At 37.9% G+C, this 16929-nt stretch overlaps 1 protein-coding gene across 7 annotated transcripts in view; it reads right to left on the bottom strand.

The window, feature by feature from the left end:
* The window catches only part of SH3KBP1 (SH3 domain containing kinase binding protein 1), a 216311-nt gene that overhangs the window by 87298 nt on the left and 112084 nt on the right, over positions 1-16929 (bottom strand). For 5 of the 7 annotated variants that reach the window (XR_003571543.1, XM_027886741.1, XM_027886744.1 and 2 more), the window contains 2 exons: positions 11456-11579; positions 6082-6156 (listed from right to left, as the gene is read on the bottom strand). Coding sequence is in view for 6 of the 7 variants with exons in the window: in XM_027886741.1 (XP_027742542.1) it covers positions 6082-6156; positions 11456-11579 (199 nt within the window). In the remaining variant the exon portion in view is untranslated. The remainder of the gene's footprint in view (positions 1-6081; positions 6157-11455; positions 11580-16929) is intronic. The other 2 variants (XM_027886743.1, XM_027886740.1) reach the window with 1 other exon arrangement.

Below are 16929 nucleotides of genomic sequence, written 5' to 3'. Positions count from 1 at the left end.
CTGTGTCTCACCTAAAAAATCCAATGCGCAGGCTGGAAGGTGGAAAGACCTTCCCCGGTTCTTCGTTCGCGAAGAGACTGGCCATTACCACAGTGATGGACTTGAGCTCCAAGGTAAGGCCAGCAGCTCAGCAAACTGCTACCCTCAGAAACATTGAGCTTGCTTTTCTTTAAAGCTCAGATATTAAATACTTCAAATACAGCCAGTATAGGATACAAGCTACAGTTGTGTCAGGCCTCTCACTATTTTTTGTACTTTTTTTTTTTTTTAACAAGAACTTCTCTAGAATCTGTCATCGCTCTGTCAGCGTTTGGAGAGCTGACATCGATAAGGTGCTATCTTATCAGGCTTAATAGCAGGAAAAATTTTCAGATCTTTAATATTTCTCAGGATATGAGTCTTTTGGAGGTATCACTTCTGTCTCTGTAAGCAAAAACACTGTTCTTTCACCTAGATTTACTGATGCTGAATCATCTATAGCACCATAAGATAGAGCTCAAATCTAAGTATTGGGTGCACTTTTCTAGCAAGTTCCTCGAAGTCTGAACAAGGGCAGAATCACCAGCAAGAAGTTAAAAATTCCCAGGGCCCAACTGTTCCCAGTTTTTGGCTAGGATAAGATAAGGGACTACTGACATATGGCTATTTAAAAATGCTCAGAGCTCTGATTCTTTGTTGATTCATGCTCCTTACAAATGCAAACTAATTTAGTATTCATGAAAATTAAATTCTCTCAACACTATCTGGAGGAATTTCGCACTTCACACACATTTTTTCCTCTATGGGTATATAAGAGAGATTCGTTTTCTCAAGACATTTCAAACACACCACAATCCTGTTATAGCAGTTACAGGTCTTTTGAGAGCAACATTCTGAAATGTACCAAAACAGATTACCTCAAAGAGGAATTAAAAAGAGACCACAACATCAGACTTAATTCACCAACAGCCTCCCAGAGTTGTGCTGGCATCAAACCAGGATTCTAAATCAGAAAGATAGTTAGGGATGATAAAGGGCTGGGTAAACTAAAGCTGTTAAAACAAAAATAAACAGCTGTGATAAAATTAACTCCATTCAAAGCAGGAAACAAATAGTTTCTAAATAGCTTAAAATAGCAGGGACAAAAAAAGGGGAATACATTGTAAGTTTACAGAGCTTTCTACTTTGACCTATTATTTGGTAATTTAATTTTTGTTCTTTATTTGGGATTGTCCTCTCCACCAACAATGTGTGGCCCTGGGCAAATGGACCAGGATGGATCACTGACAAAGTATAAGCCTATGATGCTCTGCCCTCTAAGCACTTCCCTGCTTGCTCTGTTAAGCGATGGAAAGGTCAGCTGTTCAGAGGACACACCTGAGACAATGCAAAGGATCTCCTGATTTGGTCTGGCAGCCAGAGAGAAACACTGTCAACTGTGTTTAATAGAACAAAGAACTTTGTAAATGAAGCTTATTGGGAATTTTTGCCTTTTATGGAAGGGAAGGAAGGTAAGGGGAAGTATGTCCTTTCCTTCTATTTAGAGAATGACAGCGTGGAACGCCCGGGTGACCGATCTGAATGACAAAGGTGGTGAAGTTATACATAGTAATTGCAGTAGATGAGACAGGAACTGTCCTTCTTCCTTTTCCCCACATACTGGCAAAGACAGAATGAGTACACATAGCCTATAAGGTATTTTTCTTGAACTTGCTCAAGAAAATCCCCATCAACATTCCAGTGTCATTAAAAAATCAAAATCAGAAAATGAAATTGGATTTTAAATATTACTGCAGAAGAAAGACATGTTCATTCTTCAAAGTTTAAAGGTAAATAGATTCATGCTTTCAAAAAACAAACTTATGCTTCTTTACCAGGAGAGGTTATACACGTACAAATCGCTGAGGCAGATTATCTCAATATTACTCATTATTTGTTATTCTCAGTCATATTCCTTGCAAAAACGTAACCGTGTCAGCTAAACATTTTGTCATTTGCTTTCAGCATGTTCTTTTTCCTTTGCACAACAGTTCTTGCCACATAAGAAACAGCCCCAAGACTTTTATGCTTGCACAGGTAACCATGCAGGGAAGGGGGGAGTGGTGCCCAGCACCACGCAGCAGCATGCATCAAGGGCCACGCAGCGCAAGCATCTTCTGCAGCAGGAACAGAGAGCCATCAGAAGGGGAGTGGGTGGCTTCACCTCATCCCCAGCCACCTCCCCGAGTACTGCAAGAGCAAACAGAAACAACCACTCATTCAGGAGTTCTACAACTAAACCATCATTGTCTTCATTTTGGAACCACTTTTTTCACCACCCTCACTAAGTACGGGAACGTGTCATTACACATGAAAGGACAGCGACCAGAGCCGATAGGATTCTCTACCACCTCCTCATCAAACAATGGTCTTTGCTGAGTCTCATGGAAAATCACTTGGTAGTGGGAATCCAAATCAACAGAAGGATTTAATGTGTTTCACCACAGTCAATATAACGCTTCCACACACCACCTCCATTGTCTCACCCTCTGTCCATTCATTCTCCAGAAAATAGGATGCTTCCTTTTAATCATAAAAATTTCCCTCACCCAATTTTATCATTGTTCTTTCTCAGATGTTATTTTTCATTGCAGTAGCTGTGTATTTGATATACATTATTCTTTGCAAGCAAGTTGTAAGAAGCTGAGGTGGAACACAAAATTGTAACTGTCCTCTTTTCAGACCTGTTAAAATCCACATTTGGGTTTCTCATTTAACTCTGCTCACATTCAGACACTCCCAAATGGGGTTTATAACATCATAAGTACATCAATCGTACTGATTTATCAGAAGTCTGACCAGCCATAATTCTGCAAGGATTAAGGGGACAGTAAAAAGAAAAGGGGGAAAAAAGTGGTGGAGCAAAAGAAAACACAAAACACAATTAAGGTTACTCACGAATACTTCTGTTTCAACGATCCTGTCTCATCTTCTTCCATTATATCTAATATCTATTACTGACAGCATTGTGGATCCACATATAAGGAAAGAGAGGCAAATATTTGTCAAATCATGCATTTTATCTGTACTGTTCCTCAGTTATTGCATCTTTGAAGAAAAAGAAAGCGAAGCAAGAAAGAGAAAGTAAATCAGTAAAACCAAAAAAATTAGAAATCCGAGAAGCGCTTTTCGTGGAGGTGCAAGAAAGTTGCAGGATGGGAGAAAAGAGGGCTGTGATCAACAAAAGGACAAGTAAGGAATTTTTTGTTGCTGCATGTGTCTCTTCACCCAGCATATGCAGTAGCAAAGATTTTCTGACAGCAGGTTGATGAGCAGAATGCCAAGGAGCTGGAATTGTTGCTGAGCAGAGCCTGCCATACCTAATGACCAAAAAGCCATGTCAGCATATGAAGGCAAGGCTGGGTGTTTTTTATGCAGCAGACAATCTTGCATATCCCAGTGAAGGTATCTCTAGAAGCAGCTACACACTAATTGAACAGCTGTTACAGGCCTTGGTTAAGAAAGAAAACTTCTTTTAAACAGAGCAGTTGGGAAATGGCTTTCAAAATAAACGTATTTAGCACTAAGCATGTGTTTGTAAAGTAAAAGCTCTAAGCTTGATTCCAAAGCTGAACAACGCTTCATGCAGTGGGATACAGGTGAATTCAAGCACCCTTTAGGCATAACTAATCTAAAGTTATGAATTGACTTGAGCTGAACTTATGGAGAAATCAGAAAGCTGAAACTGGAGCAGCTATGGGTTGTTTTAAACAGACATCCCTAAATGAAAAATATTCTGTGGAATGCCTCCAAATGGTTTTCAGTGGAGACATAAGCATGTGGATATTTACCTAAAAGTATGGACCACAGATCAGATATGAAATGGAAGGACCTGGTCACATCATCAGTCGGCCTGCTCAGGAAGAACATGATGAGTATGCAGGAAGTGAGCTGTCAACAGACGGAGCACGAAGAATAAGGAACCCTCCTTTTTTATGTTCGTTTAGGAGAGAACATCTCTGATAGTAACAACAGTGCCAACTCTTGTTTTGTCTAAAACTTCCAGACTGACTTCCTGATGACCTGATTTTGAGTATCGCCCACTCCTCAGTCCCAGTTCCAACCTAGTAAGCAACAAACAGGCCACAAGTGTATCTGGATATCTGGCTTCTGAGATGCAGTTTTATGGAGAAAGCTACATACTTCTGCAGCATGAAAAAACATGCAAGTCTCAACCAAATGCCAAGGAAGGTAGTATTAAACAAGATATCTTTTATTATCTAAACAAAGTTTAGCCCCGAGTAATGTTAGACAATCTACCGTGGATTAAGCTGTCTTCTTGCAGCTGGTTATCAAGTATTCCTGTAGACACCTATCCAATCCTGCACTCTGAAATCAATTCGATGACATTTATTTTCTGTGACGTGGCACAACCATGGGCTGCTATGATTAACAAGGAGAACTAAACTAGGAGAGCTCTAGCACAACTGGAAAGGTGAATTCTCCTTGACCACTTCCGCTCACCCTAAAGGGGATGGGTGATTTGGCTGTTAATGAAAACTGGGCTGGGCATGGAGAGCAGGTTTCTGGAAAACTCTGAAAGGTAATCCCCAGGAAGACTGTGAAATTAAAGGCTTCAGAGGCAGACCCTGCATCTGACTTGAAGCTTGATCCTAAAGTCAGAAGTCAAGCATACCGGAGATTTACTTCATAAATTCTTATTATACTCATCAGATAGGTGGATTAGAGAACCTGATGGCCTAAGAACTCTGCAAAAAGCATGAAATCTGAGTGACTCATAAGCAGTCACAAAGACTATAAGGTGAGAAACAGCAGAAAAAACTGAAGATCACCAACCACATGGTCTGCTCCAGCCAGGGCAAGAGCTTGATTGGAAGCTTGAGAGGAGCAGCAAAATGAATTCTAGTAGGCAGGGAGATAATTCTCCATGACGAAATAATCAGAGTTGCATACTTTCACAAAGATTTTTGTTCAAAAAAGTAAAAGATCAGGTTTTGTTAAAAAAAAAAAAAGTGTAAGTGCAAATATCAGAATACTGATATTCAGATATCAGAAAACTGACTCATCCTTTGCTGTGAACATCCATAAGACCTCAGAGGTAGGAGAACAAACACTCCCAACAAGAATGGAGGAAGAAGGGTAGCACAGCTTGGATCTTCTCAAGAGAAAGCTCTCTGGGACAAAAGCAGATGCCACAGCCAGCACAAAATCCTGCTCACTGGAAGACAGGACTGAACATTTTGTACTTAGTCACGCTGAATGTGACTCAGTAGGATCTCTTCCTGCTAGATTTCTTGACGAGGAAGCAGGTGGAAGGACAGATTTCTGTTTTCCTTGCTTCCTCTGTCTTGTATCTAATCTAACCATCCTCTCTTTTTCTGTATTAACAGGACAGTAAAAGCACATTAATAGCAGCATGTGCCCTTTTTCTAAAATGCAGAAGGCAAAAAACCCTGAATGTAAAATGAAAGTATCTTTTACTCTCCTTGGCAGAAAAAAACGTATCAGCCAAAATGCTGTGAGTAATAAGAGTAATAACTGTCAAAGACAGCATGCCAAATGAAGAGCATGCAGTAAAATAAAAACTAAAAAAAGCCCAACAAAACAAAACAAACGGAAAAAACTAACAAAACCCTAAACAAACCAACCCCCACAATGTCCTTTAAGAAAAGCAAAGCATATTTTATGAATTCAGCAATCACAATGGGAACTTTATTTTTAGAGCAGAAGGATTTTTAATTCAAAGGTCAGTGGTTATTACCAACAGTCTTCTTGTTTCAGGTGGCAAAAGTGATGGGACTAAATGTCCTTAATTTCAATCCATAGCTGAGATCCAAACATCCAGTGTAATTCACGATTTACTGGGGGCTTATACACACACATTATACAGACACAGAACATACACATGCACAGGAGGAACAGGTGCATTCTCATTGCATTAAGGCAGTTCATCAGCAGCAAACTGACTGTAGCTTACAGACAGATATATATGCATGTAGAGGAGCCATAAGTGAGTAGCAGTGGCACATTTTACAAGGGTAGATAAATCAAACAAGTACAGAGGACTAAAGCTTTTGCTTGTTGATTTTGAAACACACTCACTGTTATAACGTCTGTAGCTGTCAATCTTTGCCGGTACCACTCTGTACAGAATTGTCCCTTCAAAGGCAGATTTTCCTGACAGCAGGAAAGAGAAGGAAAGACGAAAAAAAAAAAAAAAAAAGAGAAGGGGCAGGGTGGGGGTAAGGAGATCGAATGGTGGTAAAAAGAAGGGAAAGGAAGACGTTTTAATCTGTATTTTCAGTCACTAACATTTTTAAAGCCTCATTAGCAAAACAACGAGAATATTAACAAAAGTATCTGATTGTACATGAAGTTAAAATACTCTTACTGCATGTATGTCAGATAAAATAATCTCATGATTTTGCTAAAGATGTTCTTTACAGTGTCCAACAGAATGCATTTTTCTTAGGTTTTGTCTGTTGTCCATCAAGTTGTGAGGCTTGCAAATAAAATCATTTGTCTGTTTTATTCAGTCTCCTCAAAGAGCACAGGGGAATCCTGAAAAAATATTATTACTGCACTGCAATGGTGTGCTCACAGTGGCTGAACATTCCTGATGCAGATGCACTGCACTTGAACAAGCACAGCTGACATCCAAACAGGGCAATGAAATACTCACATTTCTCTAATGTGCCAGGATTCTGTGAGCATCAGAAGTACTGCGTCTTTCCAAGATGACTTATTAGATATATTTTGTAGATAGGAGAACATTTTTTGTATAAGGTCTTAAGCAATGTCTACTGAAAGGAATGGGCCACTAAAAGCTGAATAAATCAGTTTTTCAGCCAACAGCTAATCAGGTGTTTGACTTGGCACACGTTAACAAAAATAAAATACTAAAATTTAAAGAGAAAACAGCAAAATAACAACAACAAAAAAATCCCACTTCTCATCGTATATATTTAGCATAACATTTTCATAACAAAACCTATTCATTTCTTATTGGGTGGGTTTGGGTGGTTTTTTTCATTGTGAGATTAACTCATGCTCTGATATTTAGAATATGAAATTCAAGTGAAGGTAAAGGAATAAGAAGCTGAGATATTTTGCGTCTTGGGTTTTTTTCAAAGCCAAGGTACCCAGGCAAGCCCAAAAATATACCAGTGCCAGCTTGTTGCCAATCTCCCCTACATTACCAGCACAAAAATTAATGTCTTCAGTAAAATTTTATAGTAAAATAGCCAGCAGATGGGAATTGTCCCAAGATAGAATCATACCCATTTTGGTACCAAAAATGTGTGATTTTTTTTTCTCCTGTATATCATTCTGTTGGACTTTCAGAAAATAAGAAGCTATACTCATATATTATAAAAAGCTGTTCCTTTGTTTTGCTCTTGCAGTTTAATTAATAATAAGTTTTTCATTTTCACACGATGAAAGTAAATCCAGTAAAAAAGTCACTAATCCATCACTTCACTTTGTTTTGAAAAGAAAACATTAAAAGAATATTATTAAAACAGCCAAACAACAATCAACCCATTGCTAAGAGAAATGTATGTTAAGTTTCATGACACTGTGAAAAGCTAGAGAGACAATAATGGAAATCTAAAGTTTTAAGAACTCAGAACAGAGGAGGTTGTGTGTCTGAAGCATCAGCTGATGGGTCTGTCATCAGTTCTAACTCCAGCAGTCATGACTTCTCAGTGGCCATCACTAACAGGTTCTAAAATTAGTTGATACGTACCATGAGGCCTGGCTGTACCTGAACAAACAAGAGACAGCAAGATATAAAAGGTCACCTTTAAATGCTGTCATGACATTGTCGTGAACATGCTAAATGCTTTTTGAAATAACCTCCTTCATAATTAATTGTGATTATCTCAAATAGACTTTATTTGACTACATGTCATTTTTTTGGCTTCTCATCAGGCTGCAGGGACAAGTGGTATTGAAAATAGTCTTAAAATGAATACTAGATCTCTGAGAAAGCTAGAAAATAATCTTATCATTCATGTAGCTATTTAATCTAGTAATAAAATTATAATGTACACTTCCTGTTCATGCTGTGTTGGTCAAAGAAGAGCAATGTTTTAATTTAAGAGCATGCTTTAAAAAACAAGAACTGCTGTTTACTCTAAGAGTACCTGATCCTGTCCATACTTACATCCCAAAATGTGCCTTTGAAGACAAAAAAATTTGGCAGTCACTTTACAGTTGGGATAAATACTTTAAAGTCAAACAAGTCAATCTTGTAGTAGTCTTGCTTTCCAATCTGCTGAGCACCCTGTGTCTGAGGGAAGGCACAGGTTCCCAATCCTTCCAAGTCAAGGGGAAAGTTAAGTCCCACTGTCAGGATTCAGAAATATTTGGGCACCTCCAAAACCAGCCCCAGGCATTTTCACAATAGGAAATTTTTGCTTTGAAGAAACTTCTGAGGTCCGTGGTAGAGCATGAAAAGAAACCAATACAATTCCTTCTGGCCATTTACTCTGATCTGCCATAAAATTTACATGAACACAACGAGACCAATAAAATCAAATAACATTCTTCCCATTTGGCCTGGTGTAGATTGTAATAGAAGGGCAGAGAAAAATGTGGTTTTATCTACCTTATTCCTAAAAAGCCAATTTATATAATTTTTCTCTTCCACATTTCTTCTACTTTGACTTCACAAAAATTACATAGGCCCTTCCAAAAGTGCTCTTTAGGAATGATCAGTAAAATGTGATTTAAAGATCAAGTTTAACTAAATTTAACCAAAGCATTAAATTTAACTATTAACTTAAACACATTCCTGTGTTTGCACAGTGCCCATTCTCTGCATAACCCATGCTATTTTCCCAGGTCTCACTGCAAACCTGCCATTTCACAAGCTGAGCTGAAGAGTTCAATGGTGCTGCTCAGGATTGCAGAGCCAAACCCCAACCCTTTCTAGGCTCCTCTAAAAGCTGTGCAGAACCTCAGTGACTGCCCAAGGTTCTTGTTCAGTGTGTTGGTACAGCCCCTCGCACCTGAGTGCCAACTCCATAATCCAGAATTTCTATTCAAATCCTGTGATACAGATGTATTCAAACAAAGTTTCCAGAGAAACAAAAAGGAGTTATTCCAGATTTTAAGTGCTGTCATGTCTTGTGATCCATGGAGAAAGGAGATGATCTAGAGGCATGAATATACATCCTTTTGAGATGTTACTCAGAGCATTTCAACAGTAATACTAACCCGATGCTCAAATCTTTCAGGGTTTATTTGTTCATTTTTTATTTTACTGTGTTTTCGGAATAAGCACAGATACTTGGAATGAGGTTATAATTCCTAGTCAGTCCTATAAACTCGATGAAATTTTTGCAATCTCATTATGGAGATTTTCAAATCCAGACAGTCAGTGCATCTGAACCGAGCCTCATGAAGCACCATGTGCTCTCACGAAGCAACACCTGTATCAATTACAGAAACCATACAGAGAGAACTGAGTTGATGCATAGTTCTCATAATTCTTCTAAGGGAATGTAATTATTAAATCCATGGTTTTACTCGAAGAAAAATAAGTTAAAAAGCATTAAAATCCCCATAATAATCTCAAAATTCCAAGAGTCCCAGTCTCTCTCTCAGGAGGTTTACAGTGTTCTTCTCTTTTATAGGTGTATCTAATAGCTCCTAATAACACATCATCTTATGCTTTATCCATAAAGCACCTCCAAAGAATTAAATTAAATACAAGAAAGAAGAAAACCCATTTCTCAACTATAGTTACCTTCAGTTTATTTAAAGACACAAAAACGATACCTGTGTTACTGCTATCTTCTCCATACAAGTATCACAGCTTTGGATTCCACTGACAGTCAGAACCAGCACACAAAACTGAGTTTGAAGAAAGCATGTGCTGAATGGACATCAAGAGCTAATGGTTTGTGGCTGCTCTGGCACACTCCATGTTTTGTTAAAATCCAATTTAGAGATGCTTATTATTAAGTAAATATTACTTTATAATGGAACATTCTTTCATTCATGTAAATAAAACTGGGGTATTCCTTCCCGAACAGTATCACCTACCTTGTCCATTTATTTAGTACCAAACACTACAGATTCCAGAGCTGGAACCACATCTACACAATTAGTTCTTCTAAGACTCACTGCATTTATAATGAAAATAATTCAGGATAGCATATACAGGTTATAGAAAGCAGTTTGCAATCTCACTGAAAAGTGCATCTTCATTTAATGCCCTTTTTCCCTACCACATTAAAATTTTTTAACTTAAAAACATTTTCATTCCAGTTTGAAGGAATGTTATGTGTAAATATCTTTAGTAGCACTGACCACAAGACTGGGTCACCAGTGCCCATTCACACATGAACAGGTGCTCCATTACAAAAACAATATAAAAATCATTGCAAAAGTCAGGTTTTTTAGGATCTTACTTCAGTGGCATGGAATAAAGATGATACATTTGCCTTAACTGGAAAAATGAGGAAAAAGAAGGAAGTATTATAATTTTCTACCTCTTACTGACAGTGTGAACTACAAAGGCTTTGGTAGATTTTAGTGAGATAAGCTTACAAAGACGTTGTTGATAGTTCTTTGACTTCTGCTTGTTCAGAAATCTCAGAAGAACACTACTTAGCAATGGATATGTGCTGAAAATAGGAAGACCTTGGCAAGTATCTTGTAATTAGCCTGAAATATGCAAACACAATCGACTTCTTTCTTTTTCATTAAAGATTCAGAATTGACCACTGAATTAGGAAACAAAAAGAATATCTGCTTAAAGAACATAAAAAACATGAAGACCAACAACTTTCCATTTCATGTAACAGCACACTTTTGGCTCAGGTTATTCTCCAAGGAAAGTTATAAACAGGATAACCTGCTACCATGCTTATACTATTGCAAACTTAGTTACCAAACATGCTTTTCACCTGCAGCAGTACTGGCCCACTGTAAATGAGAGAACAAAGTCCATGTCCCAGTTCTGGCCTTTTTCCCCTTGGCTGCTGGGGCAGTGGGTGTCGGAGGTGATAGTAACATGCTCAGCACCTGGAGGGAAAAAGTGCTGCATGTCCCACACCAATAATTATGAATCCTTAAATCTACTGGAGTCATTAAAGAAGGTATGGCACTTTAATCCCTCGTTTAAATAAGCACAGCCACTTTGTAGATGTTTGGTTACTTTCCTTGTCCAAAGTCCCTTGTAATTAGTTTTGAAATACAAATCCAATATTCATCACTGCCTTCTCTTGTTTTTGTCTGTTGTGGCTCGGTGAGTCTCAACACAGCTCAGGGAGCACTGGCAAAATTGCAACTCTGCAAGTACACACTTATCATCATCATCATCTGACCCTTTCAGCATAAATTAAGAACAATGTTATTCAAAAGCACTTCCAAGCAAGAAATAAGAATGTGCTACCCTATCAATGTGTTAAGAGGTAAAGACACAGACATACATACAAAACATCAGTAATAATTTTTTCCTTACTTGACTTTACTTGCTCTTCCTGTGCTATTCCAATATCATCGGAATCAGACAGTTCCTTTATGAAGTTGGAAGGAAACATGCCAGTCTTTCCATTTAGTATTCCTTCCCACCAGCCCTCTTCCACCTGCACCAAGACAAAATAAAAAAAAAGGAGGTTTAACATAAGCAACACTTTGCTGAGTCATGTTATATACATTCAATAAATGACAATAATGACTCTGAACAGTTTATATTAATTTCAGGTGTAAGGAGCACATGGCATAGGCTCCAAGCCAGAACATCTCTTTTTTTTTGGATAAGTGATGCATGAGCCCATCTGTAAATGTCAGCAGTGCTGACAGCAGTCAGGAGCATGGATGAGCATTAAATAAAAGGATAAAAGAACAACTAGAGAGCATACGGTTTCTCTACATTTCAATTTTTATGGCAGTCCATTCAATCACTAAATTTTCTGTGCACACTGGATGACTATTCAAGACAAACTTAAATGGATGTGTTTTGCAGATTCTGAGTCTGAATTCCCTAAGTAATCAAAGGTGAAAGAGAAATACCCATGAAAGGCTACTCAGAGAATCTAAAATAGGTATCTTAAATAATGTGAATATTCCTGCCTTCCCCATCAAAATCTGAATTTCGTTATTTTAAAAATTAAGAATTTTGCTACTTCATTAATTTGTTAACGTAAGAAATCTGCAGAGAACAAAGAACAGTGCTAATGAATATCTGACTCCAGATTTACAGAAGCACTGAGATACATAATAATGATGGTGTCACAAGGAGGAGGGACACCACCTAGCCAAATCCCAAGAGGAAAATATCACTTTAATATTACAAACTCCCTCCTGTATAACCCATTCAGCACTGAATGGTGGTGTCAGGCAGTGAAATGACAGCCCTTAGAAACCAGATGCCTTTAGGTTATAATGGGACAGCAAGAAACGACTTATTATATGCATCAGCTAAACACACCCTTGATAGGGAAACATTTTTCATCTGTCAGACACTGTCCTTTCACCAAAAAAGATGACAGGGGAGGACAGTGTCAATCTGTGACACATTAGTCTTCAATGAAGTTTGACACATCTCTTTCCCGCCTACCCTCCCCTGACAATTATGAAAATAGAAAGTCAACTGAAATAGAAAGGCTGAGGGTGCTCACATTTACTGTTAAAAAAAAGAATCTCACATTTTAAATGAAATTAGTTAATTATTACAGCAAAAAAGTCCACTTCCTATCACTTATCTATGTAAAGCTTGAGTTCTTAGAAAACTCTTAATAATATAACCCAATATTTCAAAAAGATATGGAGGAATGTATGAATTTCTTTCAACTTAGTCACACATACAATTTTACTACAAAACCTCACGTTTCTTTTGGTCTTGAGCTGAATTTTTGTTTTAATTCAAAAGGAGTTTAGACTAGACTTTCATTTAATCTCAGTACCTGTCCCTGACAAAATTTGCCCCCCTCCAATCCACCAGTAATCTTGGTGAGCTCTAGCACAACTCTGGGCGTTATCTTGCTCTTCTTATTATCTTGCTGTTAATTCAGAAGATAGAATACATACATATCGCTCAATCACTTCAGTGAGGTGGAGGTTTTTCACATTATAGTAATAAAGTCTCTAAAAGGCAATGTTCCCTTTCTTCTCTCCAGACCAATAATAAACAACATGGAAAACTGCAACTGCATGACACACAACATTTAGTAGGCAAATTATATATCTACATAGAAATACGTACAAATTATGTATCTAAATACAGCATGATATAAATATTATAAACCCATAAAAATATTATATCGTGGTATATGGAAAATACACAAAATGGCCAAGACTCTTTGAGCAATAAAATATTTCCATTTTTCTAATGCAGTATTCCCAGGTGACTATATTGACTAGAGCTAAACACTAAACCATAACTGCATTAGCTGATTGACCAGAAAATTAATCAGAGGATTTACACAGTTCCCACGATCCTTGCTTTGCAAGATGCTGAGAATATCTGACACAAGTAATGTGACCGATATCATGCAGTTTCATCTTCTCCTCAAGTAATTTCCACCTGCTTACTTCTTCCAGGGCAACACTTCACAGTTTCCTTACAGTTAACACCAGCACTCTTCATGTGGCATGTTGATGTGTGGATCCTTATATGTGTGTATAGAAATATTCATATATACAAAGATCTTTAAATAGGTAAATCTAAACTGGATGTGAATATACTCACAGCATTCATTAGCTTATTGTAAGTTTTCCATCTGACTGAAAAAAATAATTCCTTGATAATACCATGCTGTATTCAATAATTCTGCAACTTCAGAAAAAAATTTAAAGCAAAACCCAGATTTTTTTCTACAACAAAATGTAGAATCATGTTAGCAAGACATCAGAGGTTCAGGTCAAACTGTGCCTCCCAAAGATTTATTAGGAAATTTTCATCAAAATGATCAAAAGCTTCAAGTATTTTTAAACACTATAGCTACCTGTACATAACTTTAAGCCTCAAAACACAGCAGCTAGAGATAAATCCATGCAATAGAAGACACTAAAATACCTCCAGGATTTAAGTTATCCCAAACTGGGGCAGTCCATTACCATATGGTTTGAAAAGTTGCAATAATTCACAGCGAATAAAACCTTTTAAATGAAAATCCATTATTCATGGTGGTAATCTGTCTAAAGGCACGAGCTCAATAAAATTTGTTGCCATGCTATTATAACAAAGTGCTTCCAGAATTTATACATCTAGGTCCTGATTTATGGCCAGCATTCATGTGCTGAACCAAACAATCTAAAAAGAAAAGGATTTCATTCAGCAATCCATGTCTCTATGCTGGATAAGAAGTTCTAAGATTCATTTTCTACACATCAACTGTAAGATCAGCCTGAAAATGAAGGTTTGTTTTTTTTTTAAGTCAGAAGAGGGATCTTTCCAATCTGCCAAATGTAAGTGGATACAGCCAGAGATATTTTTAAGATGTATTTTTAGTGGGTTTTATCTGTTCACTGCCTTTTGGAGAGGCAGGGCTCATCCTCATCTTGCTAAGCCCGTAAGCTGCCAGTACTGTCACACCACGTTTGAAGAGCAACAACATATAGGAACGTGACTGCAGATACTTCATTACTCTGCTTCATATATTTAGGAGGTAACAACAAATGCACTCAACTGCAACTCAGTAAATGCCACGCATGGGGCAGGGACAGATGCAATTTGCAACCTAACACCTGGCGTGATTGAATGAGATACAAATGAGCAATGCCACCAGAGAATGGTTCAGCAGCTCTAGAGACTAAACTCACCCCATTAAGAAGCCTGGCCTTTGGGATTTAGTCCATATAATAATTATGCAACATCCAAATGTTCTTCCAGTATCACTGGGCTTTAGTTTTTTTAAAATTTGCAATGAGGAAAGAATATTTGTGCTTTGGTTGTAATTTATTTACTCAACCACTGGAGCCTTCTTTAATGTAAATGAGCTTTTTGTAAACCATAAGCCAAATATAGATGAAAATAATTGGAAATATACTGTTCTATTTTGTGAGAAGGTAAATGTTTAATCAAATTTTGAGATCCCAGCACACAATATATATAATGGCCAGTCTCTTCGCGAACGAAGAACCGGGGAAGGTCTTTCCACCTTCCAGCCTGCGCATTGGATTTTTTAGGTGAGACACAGTGTGCGCGGAACTGAGCCCACCCTTTAATCCTGAGGTTCATCTGCCGGGGCCAAGCACGCTTGGACGGTGGCAGCGAGGTCGAGGTTGCAATAGTTAATTTTACTTACAAGTAATAATATAAATGAGAAATAATAAATTAAGTACTCAAAAAAGATACCATGGAAGTGGACAGACAGGAAAATAACAGAGAATTATATGAGTGAGGCATTCAGACACACAAACACGAAGTTCTCCTAAGGATATACAGATACTAGGACATTAAGCTGCTTAGAAAGCAACAAAAATTTATTGAAATCAGCCTATTTCCATGCTTAAAGTGTTAAAAGAAAAAAAAAGCGCATTTCAAGCCTTCAGGCAAATATAATAATTCTATTTCAGACCGGGAATAGAGTTTTATTCTGTAACTGTAAAGCAACCAAAGAAAACAAAATCACTTCAGTAGGTCACTAGGACTACAAGACTAGAGACAATTCAAAAATGAGAACATCTCTTATTTTACAGTCTTCACGTTTTTCCTTCACTGCCAGTACAATCTGCAACATCCCCCTTCAAAGAAAGACAAGTCAGCCTGACCTGCAGTGCAGCAAACCTTTGCTGCCACAAGTCTTAGAAGCACCTTCTCTTGAGAGAACGGGGGGGCCATCCCTGTAACTCACGACAGGATACCCAAAACCAGCAGGAAATGCTGAGACCAACTGCCAGCAGCTGCTTGCCAGAATATCTGGGACTGCCACAGCTGCTTGCTTACACCTTGCTATATAATTAATAGGCTAAAGTTGTTAAATTATTAAAGTGTTCAGCTCCTGGGAATCACTGACCTAAAGTGTATTTCCAATAAATTCCTGTATTGGTTCATTCTACAAGATTTTCTAAAACCTACAGCTTTGCCTGTTGTGATGTCAGACTACTTTACAGCTTAGGGCAGATGAGGGAGGCTCTGAGTCAGGAAAGGTTTCAGATGGAAGGAAGTCACCCTGGATCATGACAGAGTTTTTCTGGGCTGCTAAAACCAAAACACAGTCCCAGGAACAAAAGCAATGCCAGAGGCAGGCAACAGGAAGGAGAGAAGCCCAAGGTCAACAAATTTTCTTTTGCTTTGAGAGAACCAGAGCACAGAAAGCAAAGGAAAAATCTCCCTTAGTTTATAAATTCTAACGGAAAATCGTGAGCTCAAAGGACAAAAGCAATCATATGTTGAAAGGAAATTAAAAACATAGATTCCCAAGAGGCAAAATAAACAAATCACATTCACTGCCAATGGGAAAATAAATTTTGGACACAAGACCTCAACAGAAGATGGTGCCTACAGTGCCACTTGATGGTTTATTCTCGGACTGCATTCAGAGGAGCTGTACCCATGAGAAACCAACCATCCCTCGGGACTCTCATTACAGCATTCTGTTTGACAGTTCGGGTACAGAAGGTAAGAATTACAAACTGCACAAGTACATTGTATTAGGGAATCTTTTCAGCTTCAGAGTTCTTTATTTTACAATGTCAAAATGTGCTTGGGGAATTTTTGTTTGGTTGGTTTTGGTCATTCGTGGCTTTATTAAATTTTTTTAACATTCTCTTCTAAAAAAAGACACTGAAGGGCAGTGAAAGAAATCACACAGAACTGGGATGACCCTATCCCTATATAGACTCGTCAGTATTTGCACCCTTATTTCCCCTAAAAAAGCCTCCTACCGCATGAACTAACCAAACAAGAACTAGTCACAAAAGTCCTTGTGAACAACCTGTTAGAAGAGGATCCAGAAAAACACTTTACCACAGCATTCCACAGAAAAGTAA

Source organism: Empidonax traillii, unplaced genomic scaffold (assembly GCF_003031625.1).
Source record: "Empidonax traillii isolate 1590-97213 ecotype Southwest subspecies unplaced genomic scaffold, ASM303162v1 scaffold194:size798623, whole genome shotgun sequence".
Lineage (NCBI taxonomy): Eukaryota > Metazoa > Chordata > Aves > Passeriformes > Tyrannidae > Empidonax > Empidonax traillii.
This window is presented reverse-complemented; position numbering and strand designations above follow the sequence as displayed.